This window comes from Cygnus olor, chromosome 4, assembly GCF_009769625.2.
Source record: "Cygnus olor isolate bCygOlo1 chromosome 4, bCygOlo1.pri.v2, whole genome shotgun sequence".
NCBI classification, from domain to species: domain Eukaryota; kingdom Metazoa; phylum Chordata; class Aves; order Anseriformes; family Anatidae; genus Cygnus; species Cygnus olor.
The window spans coordinates 75324984-75351420 of record NC_049172.1 but is presented as its reverse complement, the minus strand read 5'-3'; the positions used below and the strand labels follow the sequence as shown (position 1 = coordinate 75351420).

At 47.5% G+C, this 26437-nt stretch overlaps 1 protein-coding gene across 1 annotated transcript in view; it reads left to right on the top strand.

Moving 5' to 3' along the window:
• The first annotated feature begins 9566 nt into the window (after nt 1-9566).
• DNAAF9 (dynein axonemal assembly factor 9) overlaps nt 9567-26437 on the top strand; it is a 74612-nt gene continuing 57741 nt past the window's right edge. The window contains exons 1-3 of the mRNA XM_040554693.1: nt 9567-9731; nt 19497-19576; nt 25674-25793. Of these exons, the coding sequence (XP_040410627.1) occupies nt 9637-9731; nt 19497-19576; nt 25674-25793 (295 nt within the window). The 5' untranslated portion in view covers nt 9567-9636. The remainder of the gene's footprint in view (nt 9732-19496; nt 19577-25673; nt 25794-26437) is intronic.

Here is a 26437-nt window from a genome sequence, read left to right as displayed (position 1 = left end):
GAGGCGAGACACCTATGGTTTATTTATTTTCCCAGCTAATGACACTGGAGGTTGCCTTTCTGTCCCCATATGGTTCTTGCAGCCCCTGCCGCATGCTTGCAGCTTGCAGCAAAGCCCTCAGGGTTCACGCCAGGCAAGGCGGGGACCTGGGCATTTTTTCTGTGTAAATTCGCTCCTTTTTGGGAAATCTGCCGTGGCTGTGCCTGGGCTCACCCGGACAGTCCCCCAGCTGGGGACACGGGGGGCAGCACTGTGACCCGGACTGCAGTGTGCATGGATATTTATCCCTCTCTGGGGACCCACAGCAATGTTGTGGCTTCCAGGGTAATTACCAGCTTTGCGGTGCTGGTAATAACCAAGATGGGCAACTATATTTTGGAGGGAAGCTAAACACAAAGGGCTCTTGTGAGTGAAGAAGAAGAAAAAAAAATGTACTGTGCAATAAGGCCAAGAAATTTTGTTGCCTATTTCACAGGATTACAGATAACCCCCCCCTCCTGCACTGCCCGATGAGGGCTATTGGTGGCAAGCTGTATTTCCAGGCAAATTGGCAGCAAAACTGCCCCACGAGATGGAAGAAAAAAGATTTTGGTTCAGGGGAGAGAACCATAGAGGACCAAGAGTGAAACGCAGCGCATCGGTTGCTCTTAGACCTCAAATCAGCCCCTCTGAGAATCCGGAGCTTTTTGCACAAGAGCACCAAGACCCTCAGATCCCTGCTGGGCTCTCATCGTACTGTGATGATGGGTTTTGATTCCTGACGCACCTGGTGGAGTATCTGTGATGCTGCAAACTGGCATCGTCCTGATTGCCATCATCCCTTGACGTGCACACATCATCTTGGCCAGGTTCTGCCCCAGGCTCGGCGCAGGGTGACCCCAACAAGCTCTTTGACACCCCAAATATCCCCTACGTGTTTCGCAGGGGCAGCCCCAAACCTCAGACAGCTGGTTAAGGCTTTATTCTGGGTTTTGGGGGACTTTAGGAGGTGGCCACATGCTGGCATTCTGCAGCTCGGATGCAGATGCATCATATGGTGGGGAAAAGTTGCTAGGTGAATTTAGTGCTTTCATTTAAATTACCTGCAGGAATGGAAGCTTCTACAGGAGGAAAGATTGCAATAACTGCTGCTGGTTCACCATACTCTCCCTTTGAAGAAAGCTTGTAAGAAGCTGCATGGAAAAGTATGTGATTTGTTATAAGATTTTTTTTTTATTATAATTCAGAGGCACGCAGAGACGTTGCTTAAATGAAATTTAAATTCCAGTTTTGCTTGTGTGCCCTGCTTCCTTGTGCGAGCAGCTCCCGGAGACCCATTTTGTGCATTGTATTGCCAGCTGACAAGCAGAGCCACATAAATAACCCAGCTGCTGCTAGCGGGTGTCACGCATGACTGCTAGGAAAGGGCTGACAATGCCCCTTTCCCCGAGGAAAGCTGGCGAGGGTGAGCCGAAGCGGTGGGAAAACCCTCGGGAAGAGGCTGCCCGGCCGGCTCCGCGCTGCGTTTCTCGGGGAACGGGCAAAGCAGCCGCCAGTCAAAGCCGGTGACCTTGGGTGACAGCAAAAAGCGCATTTGCCCCGTGGGATTTAACCGCCCCGCCTGCGTCGCTGCTGGGCGATGAGACGGCTGCTGTTTGGGGTGAAATAGGAGAAAACATTGTATTGGGTCTAAAGAACCAGTGGCACCACAGCCCAGTGATGTGGTATTATTGCTATTGGTGACGATAAATAAATGAATGCCTATGGGATTCCCACCGGGATATTGCGCTGCTGCAGCCAGCGCTTTGCAGGCACCCGCTGAGAAATTCGGTTCCTGCTCCCATTGCTGTCACCCTGGCTGGGCCAGCCCTCGGGTAGATGGCAGGCAGTAAATCACAGTCCTTTAGAGGAGGCTGGTGATGGTTTAGTGCAATGTATTTGCACTCAGCAATCCTTTTGGTGGATGTAAGTGAAGCCTGAGACAAAAAGCCCACATAGAAGAGTTGAAGCCCAGTCCTCCAGCCCTGCACGCTGAATCTCAGCGCTCCTCCCCAGCTCAGCAGTCTGTAAACCCCCCGTTTCTCACCCTTTTCTCCCCATAGCCTTCCTCCTGAACCTTTTCTGCAAAGATGCTGGTGGCCGGCAGCCTCTCCCCGAGCCCCAGCCGCTCTCAGAGCCACACAAACCCCAAGAGCAGCACGGAGCAGCTGCTCTCCCTGGGGTCATTTGGAAAGGAAACAGATGCGAGCTGCTGGAAGAGGCTGGGGGTGATGCAAGACCTGGAGCAGCTTGAGTCATGAAGTCAGCTCCAGCCTAACCCCTCCAACGCTCGGTGCTCAGCACACACAGTCCTGCAGCACAGAGCAGCCAAAAAAGCAGATTTTGGGGCCAAATGGCAGATTTCAGGCCATTATTACCTAAGACCCACAGCACATCTGACAGGGAGTCCCAGCGGCTGGCTGTGTGCAGCCCCAATGCCTTGCCTTCCCTGTAGGCTCTTCACGGCTGGGTCTTCCTTCCAGATGCTTTCCCCTAAGACTGTTTAGCTCATGAAACGCAATAAAGGTTGCTCACCGGGGTTCAAGCTGAGCTTCTCTGAAGCTTGCCCACCAGCTCTGATTTCTGGTGATTTCCCAGCTTTTAAGCAACAGACTGTAGGGTTTCACTTTCCAGCTGAAACTGTCCTAGAGGTAGGGAGAGAGGAGTTTATTAGTGAACCAAGATTTATGGCTGGTTAAGCCTGTGTGCTGCGTATTTCGCAAGAATAACTGGGAACGGGGAAGCTTTCCTTCCCAAGGCTGGATTTTAGGCTCTGCTTGATGTTTCACTAATGAGTGGTTTCATTCTTCTTGCTCCCAGACACAAAAAACGCCCTGCGCCGAAGGGCAGCGCATTGACCAAATTTCTCCCCGCGCATCCCCTTCCAAATCTCCGTAATCACATATTAGATTTGCAAAGGCTCCTTTTCCTGGCAGTTTCACAGCTGACCGGGTTAAAGCGAGCCGTAAAACGAGCCGTGTTCCCCCGATTTGTCTTGGTGGCAGCGGGACGCGGCGGCTCGCGAGCCCTGAATGCCGACACGCAGAGACGCTCGCCCCGTAGATCACCGGGATCCGTGGGGGACATCAAACCGATGAATACGTGGTGTGGAGGGGACAATGAGCTCGGCCCCATACGTCACGGAACAAAAACCCAGGCGCTGAGCCCGGCGCGGGGCCTCGGCTGCTGGCTTTGTCCCACCCACGGGACCCCCACCGGTTCCCATGGCCCCACCACGAAGGGGGGCTACAAGCTCAGCCCTCCTCCCTGTGGACCGAGGCAGGATGGAAGAGGAAGACAGACTGCTGCTGGCCTTCGTCATCACCTGTGTTTTCACGGATGATGTCCTGCGAGAATGAGTTTCATTTATCAAACAGGGTGAAGGCGATCGCCGCTCGGCGTTTGCACAACAGACCCCTGGCTTCCCGCGGAGCAAGCCGAATCGGAAAAAATAGCTTTCCAAACGATGTCAGTGCTGCTTCCTTCCCCTGGTCCTGGCTCCTGGCTAGCAGAGGGCTCGGGGCTGCTTCACTGAAAGCTGGGAAATTGGAGGAGGACGTGGTCAGGAGCTGCATCTTGCCATACAAGAGGTCTGGAAGGAGGTGGCAAGGCGGTGGTGATTCTGTGGGCTGGAAGTTAGCAGCGGCAGAGTCTGAGGGTATAAAATCCTTCTTTGGGGAAGGTGAGGAAATGGTTAAGAGGAGTCAGATCCCCTTTCCCACTGTCTGTGGTCCGCTCCTCCCGTGTAGGAGAGGGTCAGCGCCGGACCGAGCATGGTGGTGGGCAGGAAGCCGCGGGAGATGTTGGCCTCAGCAGCACGAATACATCACTTAGATGAAACGTTGGCAAAAGGAGATGAAAAGCTTAGGTGGATTTTCCCTTCCTGACATCCCCGGCCCTGTCAGCTCGCAGCTTCTCTGAGCCAGAAACCATTACAAGAAACAGAGTCCAAGAGGGGGAAATTCCAGATGAAGAGATCTGGCTGTCTTCTGGGGAAAGTGCAGGGCAAGGGAGGGAGGGAGATGGACCCAGAGAGAGGGCAACAGCTCTGGGAGTGTGTTTAGCAGAGATGTGCACCAACACAGCACAGCTCTCTTGGATCTTTGCAGAGCCCCTAGCAAATTTCCAGTGTGATGCAACGGGGTTCAAGGGAATATAAGCATGCTGGCACATCGGCTTTCTTTAGGCACCTTTTGTGGGCTTTGCAGGAGCCCAGAGCCCTCCAGGACCACCGGCTGAGGAGCTCTGCCGTGCACGGGGAGGCTCAGAGATGCTCCTCGCCTACGCATCCAGCCTTTGAAGACGTTGCATTGCCTGAAGTCGCAGCCTCTCCGGGCCTGATGGTTGAGGCCGACAGGTAGAGACTTGAGAGCAAGCTGGAGAGCTGTATAACCTGGTGCTGCCGCCTTAAATCATGTTTTAAGAAGCGTATCTCCAGGCAGGGTTCAGAGGAGACTCCTGGAAGGGCGAAGCAGAGGGAGGGGAGGGATTTGAGCCCCGGAGGGAGCGAGGTGGGAGAGGTGGGAGGCTGGTCCTGGAGATAACGAGATGCAGGGGAGGCCACACAGCAGGCGCAGTAGGTCCTGGCTTCCTCGGTGCATCTGAGGCTGAAATGAGTATGTCAAAGGAGGGGAGAAGAGATGGACATAGGGCTGGTTGCCTCCAGGAGCTGGTGGCCACCCAGCAGGAGGACGGCTGTAGTACTGAGGGAGGATAAGCAGAGGCTGGGGTCAAGCACTTGGAAAGGGGCAGGTCCAGGGAAACGTTTGAGGTTTGGGGTTGTAGCACCCAGGGAGGTTGTACTGTCTCCGTCCTTGGGGGTTTTCAAGATGACATCCAATAAAACCCTGAGCAACTTCTTCCAGCCTCGTGGCTGACCCTGCTTGGAGCAGGAGGTTGGAGTAGAGACCTCCTGAGGTTCCTTCCAACCTGAATTTCCTTACAATCCTATGATCCTAAGACATACCCCGACTGTTCTGCACTTGCAGAGCCTTTCCAGAGCATCCAGGGGTTAGAGAGGAGAAGCCAGCACATCATTCCAGACAATCATTTCCTGGTTTTTATCAGACAAACTGCACACTGGTAAATCTGACATTCCCAAGCAGCTTTAGAAAATGCTACCTTTAACCTCCAGGGTCACGCTGTGAGCGAACAGGTGAGAACTGAATTTGATTTCATGGAGCCAGACAGAATAACACCAGGGAACAGAAGCTGGGTGGATTTAAAAAAATCCTATTTCTTTTTCATCAAGAAGTGTCACAGCGTAGCACCCGGAGATGTCTCAGACCACGCTGGGATTAAGAAGCCGTGACACTGAACTATTCTCAGGGACTATTCTCAGGGACTGTGGTTCCCCCATCCGGCAGCAAACGCCTCCCTGCTCCTACCACCGTTGAAGAAGTCAATGACAACTTCAGCAGTTACCACCAACAGCCCCACATTCAGATTTCCATACCTGCATGGGGTAAGCTACAGCAAACTGCATCTCATAAATCTCTCCATAGTCACCCTCACGCCTCTCTTAGCTGAACTCTTAGCTTAGAAAGAGCAGGGCTATAAGAAGAAACATCTGGTGGCAGTGCTGGTTTTGTGATACATTTCCTGTGCTCGCAGGATCTCGGTGTGTCATGTCTCCATCATCTCCTGTGCTCAGCTTGCTGAGAATGAACTTGCCTTTTTATCTTCCTTGACTCGGGGGTTGCCTTTTGCAATGAGAATAAAACAATAACTTAAAGGTAGAGGAAATCTTAGTATGTGCCTCCCCCAAATGACACCTGAGAAGAACTAAGATCTTTTAGCCTGGAGAACTTGGATAAATGGAGTAGGAAGTATTTATCGCCATCATCGGTTATTATTCAATTTTCCCTCCCAAGGTAAAAAGTGGGAAACTTTTGTTACAGTCTTGTTTTATCCTCAGCTGGTGCTATTCATAAATGTTTCATCAGGAGCTCTGTAGGCAGCATGTCTGTTCTTGGTACGAACACATCCGCTGCTCTGAGGACCCTGCCTGGAGGGTGGACTCTGCTGAAACATTTATGGGATCCCATAAACTCTACAGGATCCCATAAATCTGAACGGAAGGGAGGAAAAACAATTCTTACAAAACACAGCAGGCGACTACCTTGTTTGTTTACCACAGGAGTATGGCACGCTTCTTTTTTTTCTCTCTAAGAAGTCTGAATTATTTCCTTAAAAATGCTGTCACAGTGGGAAAGCGGCTCATTGTATTCCCGATGCTACACAGGGATAAAAAATAAAATAAAATTGAAAGCCCTGAGAGATGTACCCTTGGCTCATAGGAAGCTGGAAGCTGACTGTGAGGTCTGTGTAAGCCATAAAGCTTTTCTGTTTGCTATTTGTAACAGTTGTGCTGCCCGTGCCACCGTTACCAGCAGCATCTCAGCTGTGCCTGGCACCACAGCAAGAACCAGAGCCAGAGCTGTGACCTCCAGTTTTATTTCTGTAGCTGCCTCTGCCCGGTCAAGCACAAAGGGTAGAGAGACATCTCCTAACCAATAAATTGGGGATCCAGCATCCTGGAAAGTCCTCCAGGATGGCTCATGGCTGGCATGGACAAGGACATCAAAGCCTTCCAACAGCCACCAGCCTCCAAACCAACAGAATGAGCAGCCAACACTTTTTGGTGGGAGTTGTTTGGCACGGGACATCTCAGCAGCACGGGATGTATGCGCTTATTTTTGAATCAGATGCAGTCATCGGCCTGGGGGTGAAAAGTTTTGGTGTTCCCTACACGGAGGTTCTCCAGGTGCACGTCTCGGGGCTAACAACAGTTATTTTCAGCCTCTGTGTTTCCAGCATTGTTTTCCCCTTCGGTGCAGCAGGGATCTACTAAAAATAAAAAGGTATTCATGGGAGAGGGTGCAAAGGCAGCTGTTTCCATAGGCAGGTGCCAATGTTGAACTAGCCAAGTTGAAAGCACAGTGAGAGAGAGCACTATCAGGTCAAGCAGAACCTTTACCCAGGTTTTGTTGTTTAATATCAGACAAGATTTAGGCCAGGAGAACCCACTAAGGAACACCACCAGCAGGTTCCCCCCTTTCCATAGCACTCCGCTTTCCTCTTCCTTTCTTTGGCAATTGTGATGGATTTCATTCAGTGTTTGCAGCCTTCAAAACATGCAACAATAGTGGGACAGTGAGGCTCAGGAAGCGGGGGAGCAGGAGTAGCTGACGTATTGTCCGCTCCAGCCATGCTGCCAGGCACCCCTTCCCCTTCCACTTCACTCCTCCAGGAAGCCTGACCTCTTTTGGGTGTTTTCCAGGCTGTTAATCTGCTTTAGCATCACAGGGGAAGGCAAGGCTGTGGATAGCAACCCAGGGCAATGCACCAGTAGTTTAAAATGCCTTCCCTTGTTGGCTTGAAGAAGGGACTTCATGCGAAAACTACAGCAAGCCCTGTCCCAGGAGGATGCCCTTCACCTCTCCTCTCCTCTCCTCTCCTCTCCTCTCCTCTCCTCTCCTCTCCTCTCCTCTCCTCTCCTCTCCTCTCCTCTCCTCTCCTCTCCTCTCCTCTCCTCTCCTCTCCTCTCCTCTCCTCTCCTCTCCTCTCCTCTCTCTTCATGGCCTTGTTGTGTATTTGGGGCTGAGGAGCTCTGCATGGCCCTGGGCAGGCGGGTGAACACCCCCATGAGGCAGGACTATGGCCATCGGGGTCTTGCTTATGTGGCAAGGAGAAGATGGAGCCAACTCAACACCCATGTGCTGGATGAGGATGGGGCTTGCTGCAGGGAAAGGACGTCAGGGGCACGCTGTTAGGACTCGTTCCCTTCCCTGCACGAGTGCTGGATGAGGAGGGAGCCTGGCTCTGGTTTTAAGGCTAGTGCTTGTAGCCTTGTAACAGAATCACAGAATCACAGAATAATTAAGGCTGGAGAAGACCTTCAAGATTATCTGGTTGAACCATCCCCTTATCACCACTGTCACCCACTGAACCATGTCCCCAAGCACCATGTCCAGCCTCTCCTTGAACACCCCCAGGGACGGTGACACCACCACCTCCCTGGGCACCCCGTCCCTACACCTGACTGCTCTTTCTGAGAAGAAATGTCTCCTCATTTCCCACCTGAACCTCCCCTGGCACAACTTGAGGCCATTCCCTCTAGTCCTATCACTAGTTTCCTATGAGAAGAGGCTGACCCCCAGCTCCCCACACCTTCCCTTCAGGCAGTTGCAGAGAGCAATGAGGTCTGCCTTCAGCCTCCCCTTCCCCAGACTAAACAACCCCAGTTCCCTCAGCCGCTCCTCACAGGACTTGTATCCCAGGCCCTTCACCAGCTTTGTAGCCCTTCTCTGGACATGCTTCAGGGCTTTGGTGAGCAGCCGGTGCTGCTGGTAGCACACCAGCAAGCTCATCTTGAAGCGCATCCACGGGCTCAAAAATCAAGAAGAGCTCAGGATGGACACGGGATGTACACCGTCATTGTACGAGATGGGGCAGGGCAGCATGACACCTGGCTGCGGGACATTTGTATGTGGTGATATCGGGTCACGGCCCGGTGTATTTATCTGATCTCTGCCCCGTGGCAGAGGGCAAAGTCTGATTTCGGTTTCAAGGGCAGCACAGCTCTGGAACAGAGCTCCAACCTGAAGAGAGGGGTTGGTGAAGTCCACAGCCCTGGCAAAATATATAGCCGAATTGAAATACAGTGTAGAGAGGGGTGTGGGACGAAGGGCTGGGTGGTGGAGGAAGAGGAGGATGCACTCTCTGTGTTTTTAAATTTTTTTTTTAACAAAAATCATGCCCAAGGGACTAGTGGAACAACTCAATGATCCTTGTGGGTCCCGTCGACCTCAGAATGTTCTATAAGCCTGGGACTGCACGATCCTCATGGCATCAAGTTGTGTCAGGGGAGGTTCAGGTGGGAAATGAGGAGACATTTCTTCTCAGAAAGAGCGGTCAGGTGCAGGGATGGGGTGACAGGGAGGTGGTGGCGTCACCGTCCCTGGGGGTGTTCAAGGAGAGGTTGGACGTGGTGCTTGGGGACATGGTTCAGCGGGTGACAGTGGTGGTAGGGGGGTGGTTGGACCAGATGAGCTCGGAGGCTTTTCCAACCTTAATGATTTTGTCATTCGATGATTCTGGAGTTCTTTTATTTTATGATTCTGTGACCCCACAGCTCAAAATGGGGCACGTTTGGGGTGGGGGGGACCCGACCCCACAGCCCTCAGGGGGCTCGGGCGAGCCCATACCACAGCGGTCGGGGGGGCCGAGAGGGGCTGTGCCGGGGGCTGGACGCGCCCATGACAGGAGGCGGGGGGTGGGCTGGGCGCTGCGCCGGGGGACAGGCGTTGGACGAGCCCATTCTCGTTGTGCGGGGGGGACAACAAACCACATCCTTCACTCTCTTTACATCCATCTATTGCCGGAGGGAGAAAACCTTTAGAACCTTCTCGAAAATACTTAAACTGAGCGTCGGGCTGCGTTCTGTCCGCCGCCGAGGCGAGGAGCGCGGGAGGCGGTGCGGCCCATCCTCCGTTCCCCCCCCGTCCGTCCCTTCAGAAGTGGCGCGGGCGGGGCGGGGCGGGGCGGGGCTGCGGGCCGCGGTTGCTGAGGGCGCCGCGGTGCCGCGGCTCCCCCCAGCAGCCCCCCGCTGTCGCCATGGCGCTGTGCGGCCGCTCCGCGCTGCTCCGGCCGGGCCCGACCCCTCGCCCCTCGTCCCGCCGCGCCCCCGCCGCCGCCGAAGCCTTCGTCAGGTAACGGGAGGGGGGTGGGAAGGGGCCGAGATGGGTGTTGGGGGTTGAGGGGGCTGGGAGGGGGCGTTGGGGGGGGGGTGTGGGGGCTGTGAGGGGGCTTGGGGCTCTGAGGGGACGATATGGGGACGATACGGGGGCTCTAAGGGGTTCGGGGGGGGTCTATAGAGGCTCTTAGGGGACGCTGTGGAGGCGATATGGGGGCTCTGAGGGGTGAGCGGGCTCCAGTGGGGCTCTGAGGGGACGTTATGGGGGCCCTGAGGGGGCTGGGGGTGATATGGGGGCTCTGAGGGAGCGCGAAGGGGGACCTGAGGGGGCGGGGGGGGGGTGTTTGGGAGCTCTGAGGGGGCCAGGGGCGATATAGGGACGTTTTGAGGGCTCTGAGGGGGAGCTATGGGGGCTCTGGCATGGCTGGGAGCTCTGAGGGAGCGCTGGGGGGGGCCAGGGGCATTGTAGGAGTGCTAAGGGGGCCACTGGGGAGGGTTTTGTGGGGTAAGGATGTGGGGGCGTCGAGGGGTTCCCTTGGGGAAGGGATGGGGTATTTTGGAAGCTGCGGGCACTGAAGGTAGTGGTTGAGGAGGAAAAGAGGGTGTAAGAGGTTTGGAGGGGTTTTGGGGGGGTCTTGGGGCAGGGTGTGGGGCTCAGGGGTTTTGGAGGCGCTGAGGAAGGCTGCGGGAGGGGTGGCAGGGGTGTCCAGGACGGGTTTGGGAGAGGCAGGGAGGCCAAATTAGGGGGTACCTGGGGCAGAGATGAGGGAGAATCAGTCCTGGAATCGTTAAGGTTGGAAAAGCCCTCCAAGATCATCTGGTCCAACCGTCCCCATACCACCTCTGTCACCCACTGAACCATGTCCTCAAGCACCACGTCCAACCTTCCCTTGAACACCCCCAGGGACGGTGACTCCACCACCTCCCTGTCACCCCATCCCTGCACCTGACCGCTCTTTCTGAGCAGAAATGTCTCCTCATTTCCCACCTGAAGTTAGGCTGTATTTATGGAAACAAAGGAGATCAGCGCGGTGTGTTTGTGTGGGCAGCTGCTGGGGGGCTCGTGCAGAGCTGCTTGGGGGCACAAAGGTGCTGAGTTTCAGGGACAGGGAGGGCAGGGCTGGAAGGAGATGGGACTTGGAGCCGTGTTAGGGGATAGCGGTGGCTCCCTGGGAGGTCAGGTGGCAGCTCAGGTATCTTTAGGTTGCTAGCTCTGGTCTCTTTTTCAAGGCTTAAGGCGTGTGCATTGGGCTATGGTCTTATTATCTGAAGTGTTTTGAGTATCCCAGAGAACAACCCATGGAAATAACGACTGCAAGCAGCAAGCATTTTGTAGTACAATACGTGGAAGTACTCACCAGTGTAAAATCAGATAATGGAATAACCGGGACGTTGCATATGAATTGCAAAATTGCTGCAAACAAACAGTTGGCCAAGCTATTTGGTATTAAAATGGCTGTATATTTGCCACAAGCTTTCTTTTCTGTTCGAGAAGGGAATAAGAGCGTTTTTACTTGTCAGACAATGTGCCTGTAAAATGAGAAATTCTGCACTGAGAGAGAAATGGAGGTCGTTGTGTTTGCCTGGAATACACGAACATGGCTGTTCACGATGGTTGTGTTCCTTCTCAGCCAGCCGTTAGGAACTGAATTGATCACAAGAGGGAAGGCAAAAAGAAGGGATCTTTTTCAAATATTTGTTTCCCACTGAATAAATTAACCGTATTTTTGCTTATAAGGAGCTTGCAGTTTGTTTATAGCTGGAGAGTATCTCACAATTCATTAGTAAGAAAATACCAAGAAGGTAAAACAAAACAAAAAAAAAAAACAACAAAAACCAAGCTGAAAGAGAAAATGGTTTCCACTCAAGCCCCCTTTCTTTATGAGTGATTTTTGTAATTTGAGATCCTGTTTCAGAGTTGTCATGAGAACGTTCAGGCTGTGAACATCTGCAAGCTTTCGAGCTCCGCTGGGAGATCCAGACAGCATCTGCAATTTGGCGTGTTTGTAGGAGGCATGTCATCCGTTCGTTTTTTTTCCTCTTCAACGTTCGTTCTTGTGCAGTTTTTTTTTTTCAGTCCAGATGGAGGAGGGAGGCCAGTGTTTGCAATAAATTTCCCAAGCGGTCAGCAGATACAAGGCAGTTAATAAAAATAATTTAAAACAAAACAATCCGTTACCCTTCCCTCCCCCCCCAAGTCCCAAACAGGAATGGAAAAATTCTTAAGACTATATAAAGAATAGAGAAACGGCCAGAGATAATTCTTGGAGTTCTTCCACGTGCTTCAGGGATTTGGTCTGCTGTGTGGTGTGCTGGAAGCTGGCGTTTGCCATAGGGACCCGAAGCATTGTAACGACAAAAGGAAGAAAGCAAGTTTTGTAAATGAAAAGTCCCTTGACTAAGAGATGAGCGTTGTCCAAAAAAGGGTACTCCTTTTTAGAAGGTGATGTCATGCTTCATGTGTCTGTGTTTAGTAGGGACCGCGTGTTTTACTTGAGTATACGTGCTTTTTTTTGATCAAAATTTCTGTTAAGCATCAGCATCTGAAACCAAGGTGAGCTCGTTCCGTTCGGTGGGGATTTGGACCCACCCAATTCCACGTTACCCTTATGTAAAATAGCGTAGGCAAATCCTCGTTCTTATTTACCCACATTTCCAACAGGCACACAGCAAGAACTCATCTGCATTTTATGTGGGGAAATGCAAAGCGAGTACTTGGGTTTGTTTGACATTGTCTCTGCCTCTATGCCTGACATTATTATCCTCTGCACCATTCTGTTTTTAATCACCGAGTGGTTAAGTATGTGGCTTTTTTTCCTACAGCTTCAGAGATCTGTCGGTGGGGTGTTCGGGAGCATGGTGCTGCAGGGACAAAAGAGCTGTTGTGGTTTCCCAACCCATTCTAGCTGGGGACATACGTATCTGTGTTGCAGGATTAACAGTTTGTATCCGTGCGTTCCTTGGGTAATTATGCCGAGGGTCAGGATTTTGTAATGGTAGTTTCACCTAATTTTTTTTTAAAGGAATGCTCTGTATTTTAGCTATGCAAAGAGGGACCTAAATTAGCTTGTTGAAGGGAGAGAAACAAACCCTGTTCCCTGCATTTGGGTAGTTTTCTACCATGGTAGAGAAATAAGAGGCGTTAGGGTCTGCCAGCTGCCAGTTTAGGGCCAGAGTTCAGAGGGATGTGGAAGTGGAAAGGCAGGGTGTCACTTTATTAGGTGATAGGTTTTCTGAGGTGAGTAGTTGGCATCCTCACTGACATGCTGCAGTTTCAGACGGTGAAAATACGGTGTACACACATCAGGCTGTAAAATAATGCATCATGGCCACAGGTCTGGCTGGCGTCTGCATGTGCACAGCTGATGGGCAACCGTTTGAGTGCACCCGTGGAAGAACTTCACTTGGCTTCCAGCCCATTAGCTGGTGGTGGGACTTCCAGTTGTCCTAAAACCATGCTGGCGTGTATCTACGTGACACATATTAAATTAAAGCAGGTCTTGTCTGCGAGCTGCTCACAGCAAACAAGTGTGCTGAAGGGCTGCGCTGGATCCAAGTGTGGTTACGGAAATACCAGCATGAATATTGATGTGCAGCCTTAATAAATAGTGCTGCTGTTTGGGTGTGCTGGGGTGTGAGAGGTCCCAAACAAGCCTGGAGTTCGGAAACGGCACCGGGTAGTCTCACAATCCAGTAAGAGTCTCTTCTGCTGTGCTCCAAGATCCCTGAGGGGTGGAATTGAATATTGCTCTCCAGTTAAACTGAAGAAGCAAGGAATTTGGTCATGCAAAATGCACACCGAGTTGAAGTTTCTTCCTCTGCATCCAGTCTTAATGTTAGTTACTGAATGTTGCTAAACACTGCGTGTTTCTAAAGACACGAGGTCTCCTGTTCATAGGCAAGTTGCCTGTGTTCTTTGTAGAGAAATTGTGAAAATAGCTGGAAAATTATCGTATGTGAGGTAGGTGTACACAATTGTCTGAGTGCCATGCAGTAAAACAGAATTATTTTGGTGAATTAAGGAAGCAAAAAAAAAAGGGGGGGGGGAGGGCAAAAAACCCCTCACCAACCAACCAAGAACAAGCATTTTCAGGCTTGATATTAAATTTCAAATAAACTGCTTTTGAAATTCATGAATTTGAGAGCCTTTAACTCAGTCTGGCTTCTGGTTTCTGTTTTCATAAATACCTTAAGATGTTGATCATGTCGGAGTGTGGGAAATCCAGTGCTCTGCTGTATGCAGACAACAACAAGGGTTCTGGTAGAAATTGTGAGGTCAACAAAAAGCCTGCGAAGAATAAACTTTTTTTTTTTGAGGGGTAGAGTGGAAACAGATGGTGGTAGCAGCCAGTTAACGAGGAGTGGGATCTGTGGAGGAAAAAAAAAGCGTGAGCCGTTCTTTCTTTCCAATTTTTTATTTTTATATCAAGTACTTAAGGCAGACACAGCCTTTAACATTAGGTAGACAGCACAAATCCCTCCAAATCATTCCCCGAAGACGAGCCTTGATAATGTGAAGGTTTGCACGATCTTGCCAGGGGTTGCTTCCCCTTGTCGACTGCTATCTGGTGAAGCTTTACCACGTGCGGGTTTTTAAGACTGCCTAGCCTTTGTGGGGGAGGAGTGTAACATCTGCCAATATGGAGCAAAACATGCTCAGCTCAGCGCTCCCTACGGCAGCGGAATTGCATCCATCATCTGAGCTGCACGGTGACCACAGCTGCACCATCCCAGAGCCAGCCTGGGGGAATTGGCAGGAATCAGTGGGGGATCCGTGCTGGTCCTGATCCTGCATGAAGCGCCGCTCGATTGCAGCGAGAAAACGAATGAATTCAGCTGGCAATGAGGGGTGCAGAAGAAGAAATACGTTGTGGAAACATAAATTTAAGTTAAAATGCCGGGTGGCGTTATTTCCAAAATATATTTGTTTTTCTCTGACTCTGAAAGGCACAGTTGTTAATTCTCCGTTTGCTGCCAGGCACGGCGTGCGGCGCTCTGCCTGTTACCGAGCTGTGACAGGCTAGGCTGTTATAAAGCAAGGTACTTTGCATAATTAGTAGAAGACATGTGAACAGATGAGTGCTAATTCTTAGAAGTTAATGACTGTTAATTTTCTTCCTTTTTTTTTCATCTACTCCAAGACTAGCGGAAGATCAAGAATTGAATCAAGAACCTCAACGGAGCGTTTCTTAATTGGCCTAAATGCACTTTATTACCAGATGCTACCCCAAAACGTGGCTTTGCTTTCTGACCTTCCTTCCTTGACAATCAGATTAGCTTGTAATGGCTGAAAGGATTATATATATGTGTGTTTTTTTTATCCGTGGTCTAGAGTTTGTGACTTGACACATGGCTTCAAGGTTGTTGGTGAGATACAAAGGCAATGACAAGGCTGAGACAGTCCCTTGGAACAGTGGGGGTGCTTATAGTGGTGTAAACCCATGTAGAAACGGGAGAGATCCTCACTTCACCTGCTTCAACTCCATACCTGCTTGTAAAGCAGCCTGGCTGTCTGTGCTCGTCTCGCTGGGCTGTTTGCTGCAGACTAGTTCAGGTAGCTCACAGCTCAGGTCTTGTCCGAGGCTCACAGAAGCCCAGGGCTTTGGGGTTTCCTTACAAAGGCTTCACATAACTGGTTTCGAACCCCTGTAACGCTTGTTTTCAGCATCAAGCTACTGCAAAATGAAGCTGTGGTTACGTACGTGCAGGGATCCAGAGCCTCATCTTCCAGGAGAGCATCCTGAAGCCCGGAGGGTTGTGCCGCTCTGCGGAGATCCTTCGTTGCATCTGTTTGAAATTGTGGTCCTGGGCTGAGGTGGAAAGGAATAAAATTCAGTACCCTTGCTAGGGCACCCGCTTTGGAGGTGGGAAAAGTCACAGATTTTTGTTCCCAGGACTGTTTCTTTGTTTTTGTCAGATGACTGTTTAATGTGAAACGCAAGAAAATGCCGTTTTTTTCCTCTGACTTGATATGCAGTCTAGGCTGTATTGTTTAAAAGCATGTAGTAAGAGTTCTAATTATTCTCTTCAGTATTTCTGAATAACGTCTTTATTCAGAGACAGAACTCTTTGGTTTTTAATGTCAGCCTCTGAATGTAATGATTTATATACACATGAAATGACATTGAAAATATCTCTGAGGGAGCTTTTTCAAAGATTTCTTTCACAGAAACCACCTCTTTAACTGAGGCAAGGAAAAATGTTCTGCTGAAGGCTGTCCAATATTAGAGATTGAAATAAACATGTTTATGGTCATACCTTTCATTATGAAATAACACATAATTTGACCTGTGCTTTTTGCTTTCATGTCAGGACTATCTCCTGAATGAGACGTAAACCTGACAAACTTTGCTTGGTAGGAATTAGCAGCTTAATCCGAGAGCTTTATGTATTTTAAGGGGTTCCCTGAAATTAATCTCTGGAAGATGCTGAACGTAACTATAAGAGTAAAATATTTAACCTTTTATCAGACCATAAGGTAGGAAAAATACCTAAGGTAGGAAAAAAGACCCAGAACAAACATGGAAGTGCATTTTACTCCACCCTCCATCCTCCCCCCCGCCTTTTTTTTTTTTTTACCCCCTGAAATTTACTTGAACGGATAAGAAAATGCTTATACCAAGCTCAAAAAGACAAACTCTCTATTTTGCTCTTCTCTGCTCATTGCACGGGCCCATATTGCTGGTTTGTCTTTACACATGATGAGCGTATTTGATCAGGTCCCCCTTTCATCAGGGATGTTAGTGTGAAATTGAGACTTGAACATTTTAGAGAGGAGTAACTTGTGTCTTATAATAACGCTTTGGAATGAATGAATCTTCCCCAAGGAGTTTCCACGCTTGCTCTTTGTTCAAATTTAGCTCTAACCACTCCTTTCCTTTAGAAGTGATCCGGGGCGGGGGGAGACAGCAAAATCAAGGTATGTGCTCATGCTGTGTTTGTAATGCGTAAGAGCTTTAAAAATAATTTTCAATCAAGACAAATCTGCCTTTGGAGAATTGGTTAAACTTGCCTTCAGAGTAAATTTGAACGCTGGTAGTGGAGATGGTTTTGAGTCCTTTCTCTGCAAGGAGTCTATAGAAAATCTGCCTCTTGTGCCTTCCATTTGGAAGCATTCATATTTTTTCTGATGACAGTTTCTTTTCCTACTCTGAGCAAGAGCAGGAAGATGCATCCTTTGATATGGTAAGTTGTTTAATAAAAGGCAGTCTGCAAGCTGCTGATTGTGTAACTGCAGATGTCCTTGGGCATGCTTTTTCGGTCCTTCCAGTCTGTCCTTCAAATAGTCTTGGGAAGTGTGGGCTTCTCCTCGGCAGCCCTTCCCAGATACATCAAGCAGCAGTTTTGTTTTCCCGTGTGCTTTGTCTGCACGTGAAGCTGCTTCCACGTTGCAATGTTTGAGGGCTGCTCTAGCAATTTTACTTGGCCTGCAGCCGCTCCTTAAATGTCTGCAGGCTTGGCTGCATGCTAACAAATGAAGTAAGTTCAATTTGTTTGTGGAGTCCAGGGGATTTTTCTACTGCTCTTGTGACATGGAAAATACAAAAAAAAAAAAAAAAAGGGTGCTGTGTGGCTTGCCATCGGGGATCGTGTCACCCCTAGCTAGTCTGGGGTCCTGTTTAACAATGGAGTGAAAGCTTCCCAAATAAGATACAAAACTTTTAAGTTGTGATATGAAGTTTTAGGTTAGGTTTTAATGAATAATTAGGAGCCGCTAGTCTGTGCAGCATGAAGTTCAGTGTTTCGTTCACAGAGCTCATAACATCACCTACATGGGCAACAGCATCTGATATTAGTAGCGGCAGACTAGATGTCATTTTGCTGTCGTCAGTGCCTAATTTCTTTCTGTATCTCAGACTGGATCAAAATGCCAGTTCATACATACACTGGACTATGATACGATGCAGCACTTAATACGAGTTGGGAAGTTTCAGGCAAAAAGAGTAATTGAGGGGTTCACAGCTCAGGCAACTCAAGAGGGGAAGAAATAAATCTTAAATATACATTTGCACACGTGGATCTTAATTTTTTTCCCTTCTCTCCTTCCTACGGAAGTATCTTCATGTTGTCTGACCTTCACTGTTAGTGTGGACGTTCAAATTGCACTTAGATGAGCTGTAATGCAAATCTTTAAGTCTGTTCTGTCTTTCAGAGAAAATAGAGCATGATAATTGTGGGATCACTGCAAAGACCTGTCCAGTAGCTATGAAAATAGGAGTACTTGATGTGGCTTTCTTGTTTATTTGGGCAGATCATAAATTTAGCTCTGTTTGAGGGTTTCTGTAAGAGTTGTTTCCTAGAGCTGAGCAGCTCAGTTGTATAAACAAGAAAACATTCGGTAATATCAGCAGTGAAAATTCTTGCATTTTATCTGCTTTAAAACGAGCTCACAAGAGGTTGGCTAGAAGTACAAACTGTGTTGCTCTCTGTGTGGCTGAGATCCTTGCGTAGCTTAAAAACGTGTATTGGCCAAGATCAAATTGATACGATAATTCATTTCGGTTATAAAAATCTTGGCAAGACTCGGTAATGTTTTAAATGTAGATTATCAAAAGGTTTGCTTTAGGCTTATAATTTTCTTGAACTGTTTATTCTAGAAAATAGTCATAGCTGTAATACAGAAGTCGTGAGAAAGATACGGTGCAGGTTACCTTATGGAAATGCTCTAGATATCTCTCTGGATATAGGGGGGAATAAAGTTCCCTTTTTATCACTTGCATTAAGTATTATTCACTCTAGACTTGGTTTGGGCTGTGGTTTGCTTCCTGACTGAAACCCAGTAGTGTTAATTAAGTTTGTTAATCTTTTTTTGCAGAGAAGAATATTTCTTAAACTGAGATTCTTTGGGAGTTCAGCTTTTGTTATGCAAAATGAGTGTTGGCTCCATATTTTCCCATTATGGACTAAGCAAAACACTAGAGAGAGAAAAGCCAGCTCCAAGGGAGAGCTGTAGCACCTGAAGCCTGCGTTATAGCAGAAAATCCCCTGGTTGGTGGTTGTCTAATCTTAGTGCTCACTAAAACTGCTTCTTTATTTCTATCTGAAGGTTGCCTTCGTTCTGTAAGTGCTTGTAATAAGGACAGGGTGTCCCCCTTCAGTCGTCATGATGCTAATAAGCAACGGCATCATTGGGATACCGACAGGTAGCTTGGCACTGTTCCTTTACTGCCCAAGGACGTGGATAGGGCTCTGCAGGTTTGGGTGGAGAGGCAGCTCTGGTCCTTCCCCTCCTTTCCTACACAAATATTGGACTTTTTGCTTTGGTTTTGTGTGGGATCTGGGGCATCTCTACCATGTAGTTACACAGGGTAGAAGTTGCCTGGTGGTGCTGGGGCGGTGAAACTCCCTCTTGTCTTTTGCAAACTCCTCCTGGGCTGTCAAAGCTTTTGCAGTCCCTTCCCATCACTTTCCTACCTGGGTGTCACCTGCCCTGCGGTGCTTTGCGCTGTGTTCCCCTGGTAGGGGCTGGCTTGGGGAGAGGTGAAGGAAAGGAGCAGAAATTCCTGCTAGAGATCAGAGATGAATGAGGCACTTGGTTAGAAGGAATTCTTACGGGTTCTGGTGTTCTCTCAGGGCTACTTGTGCATATTTTAGTGGATAAAAATAAATAGTCTGGGGCTGGTTTGATAAGAGATTTAAAAGTATTTCAGAGAAAAGATACCTAAGCTGAACCGTGTCCAAATAGTTTTTGTAACAAAGGAAAAGCGAGGTAAACCTTGCCCTGCCAAATTTGAGCATTTTAAAACATTAACTTTAAAGACCAATTCTCTTTCTTTTGCAGCTGCAGCCGCCTTCGAAACATTCAGAGTATCCTGACACAGAGCAGCAAATCTCAGCCTGATGGAATCCTTTGCATTTTAGGTTAGTGTTACTTATTTTTCCCCCTCCGCTCTTCTCACTGTATTGATGAAGATGCCACAAGTTTCAGAAAGATGATTATCATCTCCTCCTTCCTGCCCCGTCCCTGTTTGCCAGCAAGAGGACAGCTCTCTGATAGCTGCACCCTTTTCTCTCTCAATATTTCTCAGGCCTAAGTTCAGGCAGACTTAGTGCAATAATAACAATGATAATAATGTTCTTCCAAGCCTTAAGAAAATTGAGTGGCTGGAGGAAAGACAATCTGTCTTAACGTCCAGATGTAAGGAAAGATAGGAAGAATTTAACTCATGCATATTTAGAGTAAACAGTCAGCTGTCCGGGCAGTGTTTGTGCTCTAGCTGGCGCTTGGCATAGAAGCTGAAAGCATACGTGTTGCAGCTGGTTTCCCCACAGAGGCAGGGATGTGGAAGAAACTAGAAGGAGCTGGATAAGACCCTAGGAGTGCCAGGGTTCGTAATCATGATCTGCAGGGCTGTGGGGAGGGGTGGTTGAGAGCAGGCTCAGCTTGTAAGATACGAGGAGGGGGAGAAGGGGGAATCAGGAGCCTGGCAGAGTTAATAAAACTGGGTTTTAGCAGGAGGGTGGTTTTCCCTCAGGAGAAGTAATTCAAAATGCACTTAAAGAGTTGCTTGAGAAACCTGGGAAGCAGTTGTGAGTTAAATGGTAGTGTTTAAACAGTATGTGGTTTCTGTGCTTTATTTCTTCTGGGGGTAGGGGAAAAGAGCAATACTAAACAAAGCTGTGTGCGGAGGTATGGTATAGGAAAGTAACAGGTTTTCTCTTAGTTTTATCATTTCCGTATGTGACATTGACTTTTGTTTCTTAATATATAATTAATATTGGTACATCAGAGAAGTCAGGAACGATGATTGAAAATGCCTGCAGTGTAGGACTAGAGTAATTGTGCAAATAATGTATAACAGTTAAGGATGGAAAAATCGAGTGTAGCCCTAAAAAAGTTGTGTAGTAAGGGGTTTGCAATAAGAAATGATACAACAGATCGTTTCCTGCCATAGCCTGTTTTTGATTTTTTTTGAATGGTGCAGCAAGAAAACTTGAAGAAGCTCACTTAGTGGACCACAAAAATCTTCAAAGGTGCATAACCTAGTTCTCTTGTGATGTCGACTATGTAACAACCTTCCTAACCTACATTATTCACAGTCATAGTTGAAGAAATCTTTGGTTAAGTAGTAACTTCACAGGTAGATGATTAGGTGGCTCTGTCAACCTTGCATCGAAACTTAATGATACAAGATAAATCACTTGGTTTGGCTTTTTAATGCCGGTCAAGTTTCATAAGATACCCCAAGTTGCGCTATCTCTTAATTCTGGCCGTTGACTCTGCAGTACTCCTGGACTCCTAATTATGAAGCTGCAGTAAGTCTCAAGCAAAAAAGTCACTCAAAACACTGTACAGCTTTGGGGAAAACATCAGAGGCAAAAGGAATTCCTTTGTGTAAGCCTTGTGTGATGTGGAATGTTTAAGACCATGCATAAGGATGCCTCTTAATGCGTGTTTCTGTTATGGAAATATAGGAAGCCTGTTTTGTCATTAGACTTGTGCTTTGCAGTAATCTTTCTGCATGCACAATGGGGCTGTTGTTGTCTGAGCTGACTTGTCTAATGTAGCCGGCAGAATTTCTCGCATAACTTCTGGTTAAGCAGGAATGTCTCTGTTATGAATACATTAAATCTGTCTTCAAATTCACACTTGGAGTGACAAAAATATCATCTTACATCTTGATTCCTCTTGACTTGTATATAAAGCAGTTAATCTTTTATACTTTTTTTTTTTACAGTCACTGCATTTTATATTTCACCTGGCTCTTTTTAATGACTTGGAGCTAGTGTATTTCCCTCCCCCCAGCTTGCATTTTACCCACTGCACGGTGACATGAAACAGTATAAAATTTACAGATTCATTTCAAGTGGTGCAGTATTTCTACCGAAATTGGGAAAACTCAAAAGAGGTGCAGAACCGACCAGCTGTTGACGCAATTATTTAAATGCAGTTCTGGCTAATTTTAAAGAATCCTGGGTCTTGTATTTTAAAATGATTGAGCAGTGGCATTTCTGCATTCTTTGTTGGTGACAAAAGGCATCGCAGCTGACAGGAAAATGGCATCTGGAGGTCAGGAGAGAAGAGACGCGTGTCAGGTGCATCTTAAAGAAGCTGTGGTGTCTCAGCTGGAGTGCATTGCCATTAAAGCTAAGAAAAGATATTGAACTACCTAAATTAGTGTCAACTACGCTTTTATAATGCTGCTGTTTCTCACAGTTTACTTTGGGCACATTTTTAGCTCATGGTTAGGTTGACGTGATTCCTGAGGATGTGTATTTAGTAGGCTCTCTCTGTAAATCTGACTGTAGGTTGCAGCTCTTCTGACCGTAGATCAAACTTTGTGTCGCAGTTCAGCGTAGCTAAGGTAAATTTTTCCAGACCTTGACATTTACCTTTTATACTCCCTGAAGAGGATAGGAGTACTTTAGAGCCTGTGCCAGTGCATCTTCAAGTTATCTCCTTTTTTCTCATGTATGACGACTTCTTTAGGATCTTTTAAAATTACATCTGCACTACATAGAGCTCATGCACTTAGGATATGGGAGAAACCTCACCAGAATTTAGTACATAGAACTGGTTTTTCATCCCATCTCCTCTCTAAACGAAGGCTATTTTAATAATTCAAGCGCCACTTCTCTTGGATGGCAGCTGTACAACTGTGTGATGGTTTTGGGCAGCTGTCAAAAAGGTGACCAGTCCATTTGCTCCAGCCTCACCTTCGTGCTACACCCCTGTGTCTTGAGAGCTCACGTGAGTGTTTGAGGTGTTAGGGAACAGGTATTGCTTTTGGTGCACGGAGATCTGTCAGGAATGCATGGCTGGGACCAAGAAAGAGTGACTTTTCTTTTCCTGTAGATTGCTTATGTCAGTTTATCAACTGAGAAGTTGCAAATGAGGTGGCTGAGCTGAATCCCGTTTTGTTGCAGAAAAGGGATTCAGCTCAGAAAGGGATTTCAGTTGCAGAAACGGGATTCTCGCCCTGTCCCTGGTCTCGTGGGCAGCAGCGAGCTGCTGGGCTGCCTCACTGCCTGGCTACACCCTTGTGAGGAGCTGAGACAGCCTGGGATTACTCAGTTTGTGGCTCCGCTGAGCCAGGTGTGGGGGTTTCCGAATTACCAGCCTTCCCCATTGTTCTCCTGAGGGCTCCTGACAGGCTTTCTGGAGATATCGGATCTTTGCCTGTGTTTCGTTTCCTGTTTGTTTTCCACTAACTGGATCCATGCCTTTAACTCCAGATGCTTCGGTAGAATAGTGTAAAAGCCCCAGTATGAAAAATCCTGTCTGTACTGGATAGTAAAAAATAGTAAAAAGGAGTATTCTGCGTAGTCGATGGTTTTATGGTTCACAAATTACTTCCCTGCTATCCTGTCGGTGTGCTGTAGGCAGCAAGTTCACCTGTGATCTCTGGTATAAGAATGAAACTCATCAGCTGCCCCCCTTGTTAACATCTTCCTTTTGTCTTCCCTTCTTCTCTTCCTGTCACTGAAAAAGCAGGGTTTTGCTTTTTAGCTTTGAAGATTTCTGAAGACCTGGTGCACCTGGATGCTTCTCTCACTATTCTAGGGATGGCTACCTCTTAATTTTTCTATAAGGGCTGTTTTATCTTCCGATTTCCCATGCTTATTATTTCTCTCTCCTTTTTTCCTGGTTCTCTGTTACTCTTAGCCTGTCCCCTAGGCTCACCACCTTGACTCTTCAGGGTTTAGAGACCTCTGTAATGAGTCTGATTGGATGAAAGTGGCCGTGACATTTGCACTTTCCCCTTTGTTTTGCCCATAGTTGAGTGTGTCTCGTTAGATTAACGTCTGATAGGTGCTGTTTGCTTGTGAAACATTAGCAATGCCTCTTGCAGAACAACTGATCTAACAGCTTGCTGCCCCTGAAAGGGACCATCCGAACTCCTTTGTGCTCCGTTGATTGCTCATCAGATTGTCTTCAAAAGTTGCTTCAGTTAGGCATGTAAGCAGTAAACCAGTTTATCTTCAGGACACCGTGTGCTAATTTTGTAATGTTACAGTGGATTTCAGGCTGACCGGTTAGGTTTAGAGTTCCCAAGAGCAAAGGGGTGGTTACTTGCTGGAAGGAGGGTCTTTCCACCTTTGGTTCTAACTCAAGTCCTGCCTTGAGATGGGAGCTTTGGTACCACGATCAGTTTGTTGAGCCCCATTGAATTCTACATTACACTGGTACGTCTGCTTTTGTGGAAACGGAAATTTAAATTAAAAAAGAGAACCAGAGAATGTTCTGCCTCACCTTGCTCTCTTGCTTGCTGTCCGTCTTTAAGTTCCTGGATCCAGGGCAGTCTGGTTGTACAGATTATTGGCAGAGCGATGACAGAGCATTGCAGCAGAGAGGAGAAACGAGCAGCTGGGGCTGAGAATTATTTGGCTGAGTTGTACTGATGCTGTGACCGGAGTTAGAGATGAGCTGCTAAGGCTCCCCTTTATCAGGGACACCTAACATCCAAAGTCCTGGCATCACAGAACGGTTTGGGTTGGAAGGGACAGAAAAGATCATCCAGTTCCACCCCCCTGCTGTGAGCAGGGATACCTCCCCCTGGCATTGTGGCTCACTTTCAGAAAAGCATGTTCCAGTGCTGCGTATAGGAATGGGAGGTCAGTGCTAGAAGCTAGATAGCAGAGGAATGAGGATTTCAAGATCCTGGGAGAGTTTTGAGGGCTGAGAAAGCCAGGGCTAGTGTGGTGCAGTTACCCCCTTTCCCAGCACAGTTCAATGAACTCCACGTTATAGCACGCTGTAAGAAGCTACGAGCAGGGAGCAGGATCAGTTTCATAGCTTCAGCACAACTTGAAGTGATTCAGTTCATCTCTTCTGTGTGCTTAAACCAAATACGTGATACTTGGGAATGTATGTGAGCTATCCAAAGAACTATTACTAGACAAAGGAGAGTTTTTTAAGATGTGGGATTCAGTAGCGGGAGGCAGACACTGCATCTGGTTAACACCTTAAAGCCTAAAGCATAGCTTAAAAAAAAACACAAAGAGTGTAGTTAGGAGAACCTGGTGTTTGTTCCAATTTCTGATGTGCTCAGGTGACTTGAGAGTAGTTTGATTTGCGATGCAAGGCCCAAAGCCCAGACATCCAGGCTGGGTTATTACGTTATCATCGTACTGATCTCGTTTGGATGGCAGAAACAAATGTTACGTTGGCAACCATCCAACTGTATCCTAATATAGCTTGGTGGGAAAACGTGACCTTAGTGTTTATGAGAGATTTTGTGGCATTCGAGACCCGTGATCTCTACCATGTATGGATGTGGAGGATGCTGTTTCTTGAATAGCTTTACCTGTGGAGAAAACTTGATTTATTTCAGGAGAATTAGGTCTGTTTTCCAGAGATGAAGGCCTTCCCTAAATCTGTGGCTTGTTTCTTTTCTCTTGTATTTGTTTGTTCTTAACTCTTCATGTTACAGATCTTCAGTTCTTTTCATTTTATTTTCCCAATAACCACAAAACCTTTTTTTAATGGAAGCTGTTTGTATACCATATGTTATGTTCAAATGTCTTTAGACTTGTTAGAAGTCTGCAGTGGCTTTCTGGTGACTCAGGAATTACACCGTAATACTTGCTAGATAATAATGTTTAATCATGTATTCTAATGCAGGAGATTTAGGTCACAGGATTAGTTTGTTAGCAAGCTTCTATCAAGAACATATTCATTGGACTGAACACTGCATCCAGACAGATGTCGAGTTTCAATTACTAGATAAAATTGAAACTATTGCTTCGTAACACTGCAGAAAACTAGGCTATTTTTTATGCAGGACCTGTAGATTTAGGTCAAAAGAAGAATGTCAGCATGTAGCAATGAACTTGCAGAAGTTCCCTTGTTCCTCCCCTACTTTCCCACTGTGTTCAGCTCAGAAGTGCCCACTGTCTGTGTGAAGGTGTTAGGTAATATTCCTGTTTAAATAGTTTTCTTAGCTGGGAAGAATGCAAACTTTACAGGTGCAGTGTCTTCAGACACAATGTTTCACGTATGACTTTGCTTTTGCAGGAATAGATAGCCGATACAACGAAGGTTGCAGGGAACTGGCAAACTATCTGCTTTTCGGCTTGTATAGTCAGAGTAACAATGACTTCGAGAGAACTGGTTTCCCTGAAGAAGTGCTTGATGGTAAGTAGTATACTCAGCATTTTTACCAATTCTTCCATCCCTTTGGAGAGAAGATGAGCCAGGAAAAGTGACATACCTCAGGAAAAAAGAAACAGCCAGAAAGTCTCAAATCATGTACATAGACCTGAAAAACTGTTCTAAAAACACTACTGAAGAACCTTTGTTCAAATTCTCCCCCGCCCCCTTCAGGACTTCCTCCAAATGTTCTAAACACGGAGAAATACACCCATTATCAGAAGTCCTAGTTCAGTCATGGTGTGTTTGTACATTTATCATCAATTATTATCTGATCAAACCAGTGGAGTTCTTAAAGACCAAAGCTATTTTTTTCCCTTACTTTAACATATTCCCTTATTTTCATGCAACTTTGAATGTCCGTCCTACATGTTGTAAGGCTAGTTTTCAGTTGGAGCAACCTGATGTAATATCAGGCAAGAGCAGCTGTAGTTTACAGTTCTCTAAGTGCTCTGTGAGTCCTCATCACTGACACTCTTGGCTTGTCAAAGGACAGGCTGACGCAAGTTCTGTGCAAGACTTCAGAATAAACCCGCGGTTTTTCTGGACAGTAAAAAGTACTATTGTACTTGGAGCAGCGTAGAGCTGCCAACTGTTCCATTAAAAAAAAAAAGTGGGGAATGATTGTT